This window comes from Anoplopoma fimbria, chromosome 2 (genome assembly GCF_027596085.1).
Source record: "Anoplopoma fimbria isolate UVic2021 breed Golden Eagle Sablefish chromosome 2, Afim_UVic_2022, whole genome shotgun sequence".
Classification (NCBI taxonomy): Eukaryota; Metazoa; Chordata; class Actinopteri; order Perciformes; family Anoplopomatidae; genus Anoplopoma; species Anoplopoma fimbria.
The window spans coordinates 26,655,736-26,670,866 of record NC_072450.1 but is presented as its reverse complement, the minus strand read 5'-3'; the positions used below and the strand labels follow the sequence as shown (position 1 = coordinate 26,670,866).

Genomic DNA, 15,131 nt, shown 5'->3' with positions numbered 1-15,131 from the left:
ATGCTAATAACATAGAATCCTTCGAAATGTATTTTGATGTGTCGATAAGACAAGACGATATTTGGCTGGGGAAAATAGGACCCTAGCAGCATGGAACACAGATCATTTAATTTCATTTTAGCGGTATTCAGCAGTGTGCACTAGTGTGAGAACAGAAAAGTGTGGTCCCTCACAAAGCTGGACAGGGCTGTAGGTTACAGGCCTCTTCCTCGGGAGTCGGTCTGCTGCTGCTGTCACACAAAGCATCTGACACCTGGCCAAGGTTCAGCCGGGAGACACAGTGAAAGATGGAGTGTCTGAATCCTAAAATGCACAAAAACAGGTCTTCAGTTAAAGCACTGAAATCTACATTTGAAACAGAAGAGAAATTGTTTCTTAAAAACTAGCATGTAATCTTGTTACCTGGAGTCATCCCCTGTGGGTTTTTCTTTATAAATGTGGGTCAGAAAAGGTAAGAAGAACAACTAAAACTATGTATAGTTGTACTGACCTTTACCACAGGAGGCGCTACACTCTGTAGCACCAGCAAGTTTCCAGTTGAACTCTCTCTCGCGTCTGGGTGGCTGTACGGCGGGAACCTGGTAGTCGGGGAGACGAGGGGGTTCCCGCCCGCCACCCGCCGGATTGAAGCTTTCTTGGTGAGTGTTGGTGTGACCACCCTGTCCATTCACAGCGTTCCCTTTGGACATTGACACATAAGTTATGACACACTAGGAAACATAACAATACATTAGAGTCAATGTGGTGAACGGATGGGTCATGAAATTACATACAACGATGAATAAATGCTTGGGTGGTCTGGTAGGTGTTTGATTATTTTCTCAGGTTTTTTTGCCCATAAAATGCATTGAACAATGAGATGAAGCTTTGGTAACAAACAGTTTTGGGGGTACAAAGTGGGTCTGATCTACCTTCTGGTCTGTGGTTTGGTTGCTGAGGGACGACTGGTTTTTCAGAGGGGAGAATGTACTCATACTGAACACCAGGGTTTGGCTGCTGGAAGATCATCTGAGGCAAAGTAGATGAGATCAGTAGCAATCATACAAGAAGGTACTGAGAGATTTAATGACAACTCAAAACTAAGCGTGTCAGTATAAATAAAAGAGAAGGAGAGTCCCTACTGTAAGCAACTGGAGGTCTGGGTTGATTTGTTACTTACATAAACGTCCAGGATCTCATTGGTGGGCCCTTCAGCGATGAAGGACTCCCCAGCTGTGCTTCTGATTTCGTTGGGCCGGCGGTAGGTGAACATGGTCCCCCCTCCCTCGTACTTCCCTGGTCGGTCAATAGCCCAGTTTCCATTAATGATGGATCGCCCCGATCGGCTTCGGAGAGCTGGAGGAGACGGAGAGAAACGACCGCACAATCACCTCTGACGGCCCTGAGCTCAAACGAAAAGGAGAATACTGCCGCAACCACTTCCACATAATTATTGTTTAAAGTAAAACCATTTAGGCATAGTGAGAACTGTAGTAAAAAAAACACAGACTTTCTCCACCCAAAAAAAAAAGGAATTATAGCTAACGGAATAAATGCTCTCACGTGCATTTTCAAAGAATTGTCCGTTGTTAACGTGACAATCTGTTTGTGCTGGCAAATCTTTCATGCAAATCCTGTAACAAAATCTCCAGTAATGTTTTCCACTGCTTTTGTGGATTAAGCACAAGAGGCTGTTAGAAAAGCATTAGAGGTGTAACGTTAGACAGGCTGGTAAAAGAGTGTTTGGACAACTAAAAGCACATTAGAGATGCACAGTGCAGAACAGAGGCCTATTGAGGGGAAATGGGGGACGTGGTGAGGATACAGTGGGGGGCTCCTGCTAGATTCCTGCCCTTGTCTCATATTCTTGTTTGCATTTTAAAACCTCATTTCCATTTTGAGAAAAAAATGCTGCTGGCTGGAATTTTGTACAGTCCTCGTCAATTTATAACAAACCAATTTCTTACATCTAGAAGGAAGTTTCACAGTTAGTACAGGAGAATGTAGCAGAAGAAGGTGCATTTAAATATGTACGTAAAAGTGTGTATGTGTAAGTGGCTGCATATAACTCGGTGTACTTGTGTATAAACGGTCAGCTCAAATTAAAGAAAGCAGCAGAAAGTACCAAAGTAGTTGGGAATCCTGCCTGAGAGTGTTTATTGTCCTTTTCTTTTTTTTTTTTTTTTTTTTTTTTTTACAGAGTGGTGAAATTCCTCCCCTTAATTAAAAAGGATGGTGAGGCTTGAGGGGTAAGATCCTCTAATGAAAGCGAGTTTATGCACTTTCTCCGAAGGAAGCTGCCGTTGGGGAGGGAGGAAGGAGGGGATCGGGGTCGTTCACCTCTTCCTCCGACACCTCCCGCTGAGTTGGAGCATGGCTCTCGTTAAACAATGTCTGGCATTCCAACAGTCGCTTCTGAAAATAACCCACCAGCGTGTCTCACCGTTGCACCTCTATAAAGACGCCAATTATCTGCATAGTGCGTTTCACTCGGAGGCCCCAATGAAAGGCTGCGCCACAGCTGTGGGTGTAATACAGGCTGCATGCTGGAGAAATCGAGAAAAAGTTACACCGCCGCCTGGCTGATCTGCCTTCTAATCAGACAAATTCATTTTTACAAGCTACTGTTGCTGCTGCCTGCACAGCTGGATTTGGTAAAAAATGGCAACTAATCAAATACATTTATCATATAATTATTTCTACCATGAACTTCTACAATGAAAAGATTCCCATTCATATATACGAACAGCGGGGGGTAGAGGCAGCGAGTGATGACATAGGTTTCAAGTGAGTGATGTGGGAGCAGGCAAGGCGGCGTAATAGTAATGAAAAATGTGTGTTCAAGTATGTTGCAGTGAGAAGAGAATGTAAGTTGAGTGCCTCAGATAGCCTGTTCTCAATCCAAGCTGTTGTTGTTTCTATTTGTAGTTGAATGGAGGAACATTGATGTAAAACCAAAGCAAGAAGATGGAGGACGCTGCTTTAATTAGCTCCGGGTTCTCTGTTGTGAAACTACAAACATGTCTGCAAACGATGTGATGAGTGTTGGTTTTTTTCCCCACCTAGGTAGTTCCTGCTCTTCACCATTTCTGTGACGTTGATCTTGGTGGCTCCCTCTGGGATCTCCACGATCTTGTGGTAGCCAATTTTGGTCAAACTGTGTTTAAACACTCCAGAGATCAGCCTGCAGGTCGTGTTGTCGCCTCCACACACGCCGCACATGTCCATCACCTTTCCTGAGCCTAGATAGTCATCGCAGCCCAGACTCTGTGAGACGGAGGAGGAAAAGAAGAGTTTAAAATGTAGTGTTGAGGGACAGTGAACAGCTGAGAAATCAAACTTGAGCACTAAAAGTGTTCAATAAAAAACATATTTAAACTCAAAGGAATGTGTGTGCAAAACATGAGCTTTTCTTGGTCATATCCAAAGAGCTAATTAGCATAAAATATTATATTTACAAAGCTAAGCAAAGCTGCACCTGCAAAATGAACTACAGAAACACCATTAACCACAATAATAGAACAACTAATTAGCAGAGATCTTATTACTTTCCAGAAGGCATAACTTTGGCATAACTGTCTTTGAACTGACGGCAGAATTTCCTTCCTAAAACTCTGGCTTGTGAGTTTCTCTGTGTCACATTGGTGTTAATGTATTACAGGAAACCTGGGGCGCAGTAAAAATAGAACCGTTTACCTCAGCAGTCCATGAAGTCCCTCTAAACAGCAGTAAAAGCAACTCGCTGTGCAAACAGGTATTGGAGCGGCCAAAAGTGGTTCCAGTGAAGTATACGGTACACCGAGCTGCGGTTAGTGCGGTACCATGGTTAGTCCCAAAAAGATCACAGTCGCCAATAAGGAGACCAACAAAGTCGGCATTGTGGGGGGCGGCATAATCATACAAAGGCTTCCTGGGATGGACAGCAGCCAATCTCCAGGCCTCCTAGTCAGTTTGCAACACTGGCATGGCTTCCATGTGTGCTCCCCGTTAGAAGATGACATATTCCTCCTGCTCTGTCCTGTCATGTGAGCATATTTCCCCTACAGCTATGAATGTTGGGTCCTAACATTAGTAACAAAAAACTTCCTCAACAACATAGACCAACATGGTGTTGCTGAGCTTTACATGTAGTCACGAGGTATCAAACCTCACTCAAAAGATGAATGACATAAAGACATTAACAGGAAGTGTATAATAAGTTTGTTTTAAAGTGTGGCCATCTCAATGGGTTTAGCTGTACCAGAGCAGCCGTATGCCGCCTGCAGGTGAGGGCAGAGACGGATAGAAGGAATAGGCAGAGAGCAAGGAGAGGACAAGGAGGTGGAAAAGTTAAAGTGTAGGGATGGAAAGCAGGATAGAGGGAGGTAGAGCAGAAGAGGTGGGGAGGGGTGGACTGTGGCAGTTGGGGTGAACTCAAGAGGAGAGTCTGGCACTCCCCCCACCCGTAGCGGCTCACTCTGTTCTGAACCAAAACCCCACCTGGGCCAACACAAACGCGAAATGCCTCCTTCCACACAGGAAATAAGTGATGAGAGAAACTACAGCAAACCAAGAGAGCTGGAGGGGGAAAAAATGACACAAAACTGCCAAATGCTTCTGTGGTCAGTGTGGAATTATGGCTCAGTACAGCATGGGGCTGAATAAAGCCAGGATAAAATAAAAAAAACTAAACATAATACGATAATATTTGGAGAGAAACTGCTGCGTTTCATGATCTCACTTTACAGACCAGTGAATATAAAGCAACTCCGAATACTACAAGCCAGAGATAAAGGAATACAGAATGGATGGGAAAACACATTTTGGGACATTTTCACATGCTTCAATAAGTCCACCATGGAAAACAAATAAAAATGCAATCTAGGAGGACTGTAAGTGACAAGGCCACCAATGAATATCTCCTCAGCGTCTCCTTTTACCCCATAAATCCTTTCAAACTAAAACAACACAATAATAATAGCAGCTAGGCAGTCTTTGCCTGGAAAAAAGGGGAAAAAATGTTCTCATAAAACAGATACAGACACGGTGAGAGGTTATCTGTGGCCATTTGGATGGGAACATGTCTGAATCAAAACACATTAATGTAGGAGTGGAGAATAAGCACTGACATTTATTGACCCCGAATCTGAATTGTCAAAGTAATATCGTATGACTGTGGATTTTTAAAAAACACACAGGGTTTTCCATTCTCCTTACATGGGAAGAGCCAAGAGGTTTTTACGCCTACCACGCAGGAATCACTAGGGACAAACTCTGCAAACGACACTAACATCCTAATCTGGTCCCTAAATGGTCGCTGGTGTCCGGATAAATGAAGGCATCAAACGGCCCAGCGAAATCTTGCCAACTCTCCACAGCAGAACCTAAACAGTAATCGTACGCTGGTTGATGAACGAGGAGGCGGTTTTGGAGTCTCGGTCTAGTCACTTCACTCGGCGACCACATCAACACTTATTTCACCTTCTCTCTGTGGGTGGCTTGTGCCAACTGGGGAGATAAATCACCATGTTTTCAGTGGAATTATGACAGGATTTTCTGAAAAACGTCCCCAAAGCCCACCTTCATCTGGAAATGGTTACACGTGTCAGGATGGAACAGAGTCGAGTCCTCAGTCAACTTGCGAATACTGTAAATAACATAGTCTTAAAGTAAATCCTGATGGTATTGTTCCACAAGATGCAGCCGGGTTAAACTCGTCATATTGCGGTAGTTTTTGTAAGAAACCGAGCTCACACAGCCAAAGGCACATGTCAAAGGAGGTTTCTTCTTCTCCCAGCAAACACAGAACAGTGAGAATTAGACACAGACGTCGTGAGAGGCCGGTTTTAGTCCATTTCTTGTTGAACTAGTTTTCCCTTCACATGCATATAGATCAATGACGGCTGCACTCGCCTTGCAATTTCAAGCAACTACATTCTTGTATTGGCCACATACAATATACTGAAGTTTATATTGCAGCCTGGTAATAAGTGATAATGTGCACAGGCCCCTTGATCTGTCTGTTAGAGGGTAATTGTAAAAATGATTCCCAGTAAGTTGGTTCACTTGCATGTGTGCAGAGGCGTCTCTTCTCTGAAACAAAGATTTATAGGCAGTGAATAACTGTCTTAAACTGCTATCAGAGAGTCCGGGCAAACATCAGACATTTGTTTAATTCCTTAACACTAAACATGCACAAAAGTCAAAATATACAGATGCACAGTCACTAAATCTCTTCCCGACAGCTCTGGCATGGTATTACATTTGCCTTGCAATAATTGTGCTTTTATCCAAGCAGGAGGCCCGGTTCGTTGCTCCAAACTAGGCCTGCAAATCTGAATGGATCGCTTATGTTTCGAGTGATATCATGCTTAAATGAACAGCAGTGGTAGACGTAACACGCAGGCTTTTAACTCCTCATTGCTGTAGTAAATTAAGTTTGAGATGCGATGGAAAACGGGCTCTACTTGGAGCTGGATTGTGGAGCAAAAGAGTTAATCAAGTTAATTCTGTTAGTTTTACAGCGGTTCAAATCTTTTTGTGAGGTTTTCTCATACACTGTTGTTTGTGTCTTTACCGGGTGTAGTGATATTCATCACTTTCCTGAAGCATCAGTGAAGATATCTTACACAGTTTGTTCTGTGATCGTGTTGACTACTTTATTTAGACGGGTTATTTATACAGCCTAATTAACACCATTTTGCCCACTCACATAACACCAGAGCTCCTTGTGACTTACTTTTAAGCGGCAGTGGTCTGGTGACTTACTGAAACAGCGCAGCCGAAGATACTCTATCTGAGACCTGAGTTATGGTTGCTGATTTTAACAGGTGAACTTTTGTCAGCCAGTGTTAAGGGTGCTCAGACAGAATAATCTCCGACTAACAGACATGTCAAGTCCAATGGCTGACGGACTGACACCAGCAGATGCTCAAAGCCGGACCACAGGGCTACATTACATCCACTGCATCAGCAGCATCCAAATGTGGGCAACTGTTTTGGGCCATTTACACAAACTATACCAACTAGAAATCACTCAAACTGGCCTTGTTATACATTAAATATGTCAAACTAACATTTCTGACATTAGCATCTTACATCTTCAAAATACAAAATCACTAAATACATTCTTGGTTGAATACTAACTGTTCCAAGAAAAAAATTCAGAGTAAATAAAGTGGCTTTTATCAAAATCATATTGTAAATCAGGAGCAGTGAGGCACTTTGTCAACATACACTGTCAAGTTGTTTATAGGGGCTTTGAGAGACGCAGCTCAACGCAAACACAAAGTTTGTGTGATTTGCTGCTTCTTTCCCATGTCCAGAGCAGCGTGCCAGGCTTCACTCTGTCCTCAGCAGAGGTTCCCACAGTAAGTTAGTACACTCCTGTCGGTACCAGGGATCTGAACTCATCAACAAAATGTCAGTTAAGAATGACAATACTTGCCTAAAACAACTTATTTGGCTACATGCTGCTGGTCCTAGTTTTGCAAAAAAAAGGCAATGAAATGGCGGAGGTTACTAATAAAAGGATGTTTTCTTAGTCTGGAGATGGTGCCATTGTGAGGCCCGCCCAAAGTCTGAATACACATGAATCCATGTTGGCTGAGGCTCAGATCCCACCAGAACGTTCTAATCTGTGTCTCGCTTTCACTGCGAGCAGAAAGCAAAACAAAAAAAAAACCAATACTGTGCGACCTCGACTGCTGTCCCGTTAAAAAAATAAAAAGAATACCTTCACATGTATCATAACAATAACACTTCTATTAATAAAATGAACAAATACATTCCATCTCATTCATGCTAACGGACAGTGCACTTCCTGCCTGGCATAGCTGGTGGGATACTAGCACAGCTCCTTGTGGTACTCCTCTGAGAATAAAGGCATGCTATCTGTCCTCCTACTGTAAAAATGCATCCCAGGGTGGAGGCAGTGCAGTATTTTAAAACATATTTATGAGCGTGGGGTTAAAGGGGGCCGTTTGGCTACACATTTGGGATTTCTACAGCTCTTCACACGTAAGAAAGGTTGCAATGTTCTTTGGCGAACGGCCAATGAAACTATCATGACTTAGTCATCTGTGACACACCGGCTCATCTGGAAATGCAATATAGGCATAACTTGGCTTGAAAGGTTGAGAATACAGAGGCAACGTCGTCCCGACAACAAGGAATTTATAGTGGAAGTGACCTCAAGTCACGACGGCGAGTCTGTAGATTACATTAGTGAGATTTTACAGACATCTCATAGAAGTACAAATCATTTAAGATTATGATTTAGTACGATTTTAAGGTTTAGATTGGGATTAAATGAGATCATTGTATGACAATACACCCATTCTCTTTCACATGACTTGCACATTTTGGTTGCCACGGCCACTGACATCTGCCTCCCACATGCTGGGATGCGGTGGATCTTCAACTGCTTTGAATGAGTGGGTGAAGGAGACACTGCTTGACTTCAGTCAGCACTTCAAACGCGTCTGTATCTGATGAAGCCACACTGTCATCAATTTCATCAAGTGACATTCTCCCTAATGAACTGACTGAACTACTGAATATCCCTGATTTACTGTTACATCCTCTATGAAATATACACCGTTAAATACAAAATATTACAGAAATTTCCTATTTTGGAGTTTTTCACTGGATTTGAATCAGGGCACACACATTATTGGTAGTGATTTTCTTAATCTTATCTTTAGGACCTAAATTTTCTTTTGTTTTTTTGTTTGGGTTACTATGCAAAAATATTTGAACTTACTACATACAGTCAGCAGGCGATATGATAATTTTGGTTGTTGTCAGGCAAACTAGACTAACGTATTTAACTGAACAACAACCTTTCCCCCTGCATTGTTTTTGCTATAAGGGGATGGAGTAGGGGGAACAGCAGGAAGGGCATGTTAAAAAGGAGGATGCATTTAGTCATTTGGTAAACAAGGTCATGTTATAACAGGAAAACCTCTCTAGAGGGCCTGCTCATTCTAAGATAATGATATCATTCTTTTTTCAGGTGATTTTACACTATTAAATACTTAATTACGAGTATTATATTCCATTTCTGCAAGTAGACCCCCCTAAAAACACATTTGTGTCTGGGGCTACAGGTTTCAATAATAAAAAGCCCACTCACGACTACATCACACTCTTTAGTATTTCCCCTCTGTGGGGAAGCCGCTCCTGGATGCTATCAGAGTTTAGGGTTGTGATAGCAGCTCTGTCCTGCTCTTTATAGGAATCAACCACGGCCAGGCTTACCTGAGATAAACAGAGTCAGAATTGAATGACTGATCTTATATATTTCCTTATCCATACTTATAATATTAGAACTACCTATCTCTATACTGCTATACAAGAACAACGATGTTTCTTTATTTACTGGTGAGGGTGCAGACTTTTGCCTGGGACATGCAGCTTCTGGTGGGATTCCTTCACAAAACCATGTACTTATCCATCAAGTGCATATTTAAGATCCCTTTTAAAAAGACTTAAGTAAAGTGGAAACAAGAGGGGTCAGGCAGCAACATCCAGATCTGAAAATTGATGCCAATGTGGAACTGCCTTAAACTTGACATCAGGGGGCGTTTTAAGTTAATTGTCACATTTTGGCCACCAAAAAATGTCATATTCATTGTTCAGTTGTACTGCTACATCCTCTCATGTCACTTCTGATTAAAAAAAGCCAAGATGGCGACGGCCAAAAAAACAAACTACATCCACTTCTTATATCCAGTCTTTGAGAGGAATCAAGAACCAGACTCTAGCCCGGCTGTGCATGTACTACATGGAAGATGTGACTTCATCAATAGTTTAAAACTTGCAGATTGGTTCTTTTTGTCCCTTTCCCTCAGATTTCACTTCTGGCTCTGCTATAATGGAAACACTAACTAGAAGACTTACCGTGGTTTGTAACCACAAAAGAAACACAAGTTCTGGTGTTTTGGATAGTAATCACTCAGCTTTCCACTCTCCACAACATAGTATTTCATGAAACCAATAGCAACATGTGTCAAACCAAAATGGGAGCACAGACAAGTTTGGATTGTTTAGGGATGAGCTGGGGAAAAATTCAAAACAAGGCGGTTGTGGTTCCAACAAATTTACAAATTGCATTATACTGTAGCGGTTTGTGCATTTTTCAATTGGCCAATAAGCAAGTTTCACTTAGTTTTGGTGATGTTCAAATAATTTAGCAGCACTGTAAGTCTTAAAATTCACATCAGGTGATCATATCTGCAGGATATCCTACAAGCTACGAGCATGAGCATTTGTCCCCCAGTGGTGAAAAGAGATGTAGTAAGCATTAGTGGTGCGACCTTTGATCCCAACAGTAAAAAGAGGCGTCATGAACACCCCACAAACTGCCCTCACAGCACGGGGCGAGGCGCAGAGCGTCTTCGTTAAAGGCTCACAGGCTTGTAAAACCCTCAGAAATAGCATTTGAGCATCTACAGCCATAAAAACACTTAAGGTTTCACCTGACATCACGCAGCTGAATGGGATGCACTGTTTTGGGCACAGAGTGAGGAACATATTGGTCCCTGTGGGGCATTAACACTGCGAGGTTATGGGTTTGATTTCCGCTGAGGTTATCTATAAAAAAAATGATAGGCTGATGACATGAGGGGGAATTCAACATAATTTTCATGTAGATAACACAAATGTCAAAACCATTTCACTGTTATTTTGACATGAGCTGCACAAACTGTGTTCTGACAGAACTTTGAGAATTGTGCCTGTGTTCTGTTAGGGGTCATCCCAGGCCCAGACCTTTGGCTGGTTGAATCAAACATGACTTTGAGCTGGTGACATGTCCACTACAGCAAATGATTATAAAAAATTCCGATAGAGTCAGCCCTGACAAATTTGGTTCCCTAGGCAAGATTTTAGCTAGCCAACCCAGAAAATAGGGCCTATTTAAAAGCTATGTAGCTATGTTCTTTTAGGAGTTTTTTTATATTCAATATTCAAGATAGTTAGAGTTAGAAATGTATAAATGTTTTTCTTCCCTCTTTTGGGGCACTTATATGGATGTATGTGTGTCTCTAGAATTTGCCTATAGGGCCGGCTCTGGTCTCGGAGACACCACTTATAAAACATGCATAAATAGTATGGATTTTTATATGCTCTATATCAGTGACTGGTATTGACAATACCTTTTACGCAGCGCTACCCATCCCAAACCTACAATAAGTCTATTTCAATTTGTGTTATTGGAGTTTGCCCCAAAGAGGTAAGAGCACAGTCTGATTTACCCCAATCATAAGTAAGTCACTTATGTGACAGTCAGTCTGTGAATGGCAGTCTGACTAGTAAAATTCTTAAAATATTCCTTCATCTATAGTTCCAATAACATAAAAAAACCATCAAATGTGCAAACTCATTGCGGCAAAGCGAAGGGTTTTACTTTTATACCTATTGTGTTTTAATATGATAAAAAAAGACCAAATATATGTTAAGGAAATCAGCATTGCCGTTATAATTTTTTGCACAAAACGTAGGACTTTGAATGAATTCTACCCAACATTCTTGATGACTTCTGTCGACTTGTTTCTCCAAACCCACAACCACTCTCATTCAAACTGCTTTTTTCCCCACAAACATCCAAGTGCTCACACTAAATGCTATATAGTTTAGGGTCATATAAAGCTGGCACAGACATCATCATCAAGACGTTAGCACTTCACAAGTTTGCATTAAAGACCTCAGGCACCTCAGCGGCCTCATCAATCATCAGCAAACACCAGGTGAGCTAAAACTAACCGAGCTGAGCCACAGGCTAATTCAGGCTTGCAGTCTATTCCTAATAGAGTTCCAAGTACATCTTTATAGTCCCAGGACCGGCCTGACTCACAGAGTCTTCCACTAGGAGGGAAATCTAATCCCACAAGTAGCCCGTGAATGTGCAGTGGAAAAATAAACCGCTCAGAGAGCAGGCCACTCAACAGATGGACCACAGGATCATGGTGCCGCGCTGACAGTCCGAGTTATGGAGTGACACCGTCCAGAGCTGCTAATAAACACTAAAAACTGATTGTAAGTGAGAATCAGGCTTACTTACATCTAAAGCCATACATTACATGTCTCTATCCGATCTACTTCAATCACCAAGTCCAATAATTGCACAGAAATTCTCCCTTATGCATCGGCAAACCAACCACTTCTCAAACCTCACAGCAAAGAGTCCAAAAAGAAAAACTTACACTGCGCAACGCATCTTGCAAAGAAACTCTTAGAGCCTGAGTGTTAGCATCAGTGGGGATCCCCACTCTCTCCCAGGTTCCTCCAGGACCCAGCAGAGGTGGAGCTGGTCCTACCTGTGACCGCGGCTTCCCCTGCACACGCATGTGGAGGCAGACGAGCAGCAGGAGAGCCAGTCCTGACAGCATTCTCTCACGTGGCTGCAGAAACGCACGAACCAGTCACTGGGGCTTTTGGAATCACGAATCCAGTGGCTGCTACCCGTCAGCCTCTTCCTTGCTTCTCTGAGAATGCCAAAACAAAAAAACTCTCACTACAGAGCTGATCTCTATGAGCTCCCCCTTGTAAACTGAGCTGGGGGAGGTGCGGCTGGGGGAGGTATGGGAGCGGGGACAGGGGCTTTTTTAGAGGAGGGACAGCGAAAGGTAGAAAATGAATAGGAGGGAGAGAGAAGAGGAGGGAGGGAAAGGACGCAGAGAGGAGAGTGTGGCAGCTACTGCTGACAGCAAATTGGAACCGAGATAGGAAGCTTTGGGGAATATTTTTCAATGTGACAGAAAAAAGTAAGAGAGGAAGGAAATTCTTGCTGAAATTGGATGTGTAAGCAAAACCGCTATGGTTAAAATTGTGTGGAAATAAATGGCAGGTGGGCACCCCGTCTTTCAACAATTACATTAGGTTTCTTTGCCCTCTTCCAGCCCCCACCCTAACCAGTAACTTAATTATAAGCCACGTCGCAATGCTGGAAGCACAACTGCTGCAGCCAAAAAGACAAGGCTCATCATATGGTTTTCCTATTGCGCCACCATTGTTTCCACCACATTAAACCCTAATCAACCGGGATATACTGTACTGAGGTAAGGAGTACACTTCTCATCTTTTTATCTGTTTTTTTTTTTATTATCATTTTTTCCATAAAATGTTATACCCATGCCGAGCACATCTGGGACATGGACCTGTTTCTACACAAAGAGACTTCTGGAAGTAAGTATGGGATAATTGAAAACTGTCCTGTTTTGAAGTGGCACACGGAGACCACCACATGCTGCTGCAAAAGAAGCGGGAAGGAGACAGACAGATGGTCTGACAAGATGATACAATATAAAAATACCCAGAAGAGATAAAAATGGATTGAATACCTTACCGGCATTGAATCTCTTTGGAGTACCATATATACACTGTGTAGGTTATTTAACTTAATTTGCTGTCATTTATGTTATAAAATGGTGTGGGGGAAAAAACATTCTGAGATTTGCTTTAAGTCATTCACACATATCTTGTAGCTAGCTTTCTTAAATTTACTGTGTTATTCTACCGGAACACATTTAAATGTACACACTGGAAGGTATTTGGTGTAATCATTCTCTGCTAGCATAGCATATCAGAGAAAGACAGAATCATTTAAACAGATGCAACTAATGTATGCAATTAATAACAAAGGAATAAATATGACAACAAGTGGGTTGTAAATGAGATTGAAATTCTTAGTTCCAATATATATTTTCCATAGTAAGATACTCTAAAATGAAAATTCAATTCTATCTCTAAAAAAAAAAAACACAGCACTTCCGCGACTGTCTGCCTCGTGTGAACTGAACGCACTGTATGATGGGAGTCACACAAGGTTACTTAAATTGATTGAAAACTAAATGTAACATTAGGTCAAGCTGAATGAGGAATAATTCAGCAACAACTGTAATGATGGCAGAGAACTCGGCCGTCTTGTCCTAAAGGCAAGAGTTACATTACGACATGTAAACAACCCATGAGCCCATCATCTGTGGGCTCAAGATCAGTCTGGAGACAGGAGCACTTAATACATGGGTGGGTGGTACCTGCTACCTTCCGGGGTTTGTAATATTCAAACAGAGAACACACATTTCTTATAGTGATATTTAAACGACACACAATACAGTAAATGGTAAGTAGGAAACTTTCAGGTGATCTCCTTTTAGTCAGAGGCAAACCTTAAGTGGGTTTTTGTAGTGAAATGAGGAGGTGTTGTGTAGATAACTCATCATTTTGACATCACATATTAGCCTTGACTTGTCCATTGAGGCCTTTGAAGACGGGTAACAGTCGGGGAAGTCCCCCAGGATCCTTCCCTGGTGCTGGGGTTTGTACCGATGGCTGAACTCTGGCTAAAATTAGTTTTTTTCTTTCTGCCACTTTGAATTTAATCCAATAAACAAACAAACAATCAAAATGAAGACGAACCCTGTACCTTCAACGTGATTGACGAGCCCTTGCGGCAGCTTTACTTCTTCGTCTTCTCATTGGACTGAGGACAGATTGGACGCTACGGTGACTCACTGTCGCCTCTCGAGGTGCGAGTGGTGTCAAGACAGGACGGGTTTGCGGCTAAACATTTCAGTAGATATATCTCTGCAAAACCATACATAGATGTACCAAATAAAATAACAAAGGCATCTTGTTTCAACTTCACAAACAATGATCCCTCAAATATCTCAAATTTAACAAGATATCACATTAGTAGTATACTTTACATTACTCAATAATATTCAAATAATATCATGACTTGACTACTTGAGTTTTATGAGAGTAAATACAGCTCACAGTAAAACTATCCCCATTAAAATAAGTAGCTACTATGAAGCTTGGTTTATGTGTGCGCTCACACTTTGTAACAAGTTCTCTGAACAGATTGCCAAATCTTTGCTTGGTGATGATATGCATGTCAGCACGAAACTTAATAAATCACACCCCTGCCACCTTTCATAATATTCTGCAAAGCTGTTTCACGCTGCAAGTGGCATTGAGTGCAAGGAAACCAAAAAATCTCCACAAATCTCTCCGTTTGTTTCTGAAAATGAAACAGTGGCGCAATAAAATTGTGAACGGCTCACCCCGTCAGCTTTGGTTTTTATAGTCAACCCCCTCATCCAGTCCAGTACGTACAGTATACACAGTAAGCTGTCAAATCACCACAGCTGCAGACGTGTAAAAGG

The 15,131-nt window shown here is 42.1% G+C and overlaps 1 protein-coding gene across 1 annotated transcript in view; it reads right to left on the bottom strand.

Moving 5' to 3' along the window:
* Window positions 1-15,131, bottom strand: part of LOC129106116 (thrombospondin type-1 domain-containing protein 4-like) — a 38,772-nt gene that overhangs the window by 4,925 nt on the left and 18,716 nt on the right. The window contains 5 exon segments of the mRNA XM_054617452.1: window positions 174-303; window positions 491-679; window positions 912-1,008; window positions 1,160-1,335; window positions 3,042-3,246. Of these exon segments, the coding sequence (XP_054473427.1) occupies window positions 174-303; window positions 491-679; window positions 912-1,008; window positions 1,160-1,335; window positions 3,042-3,246 (797 nt within the window).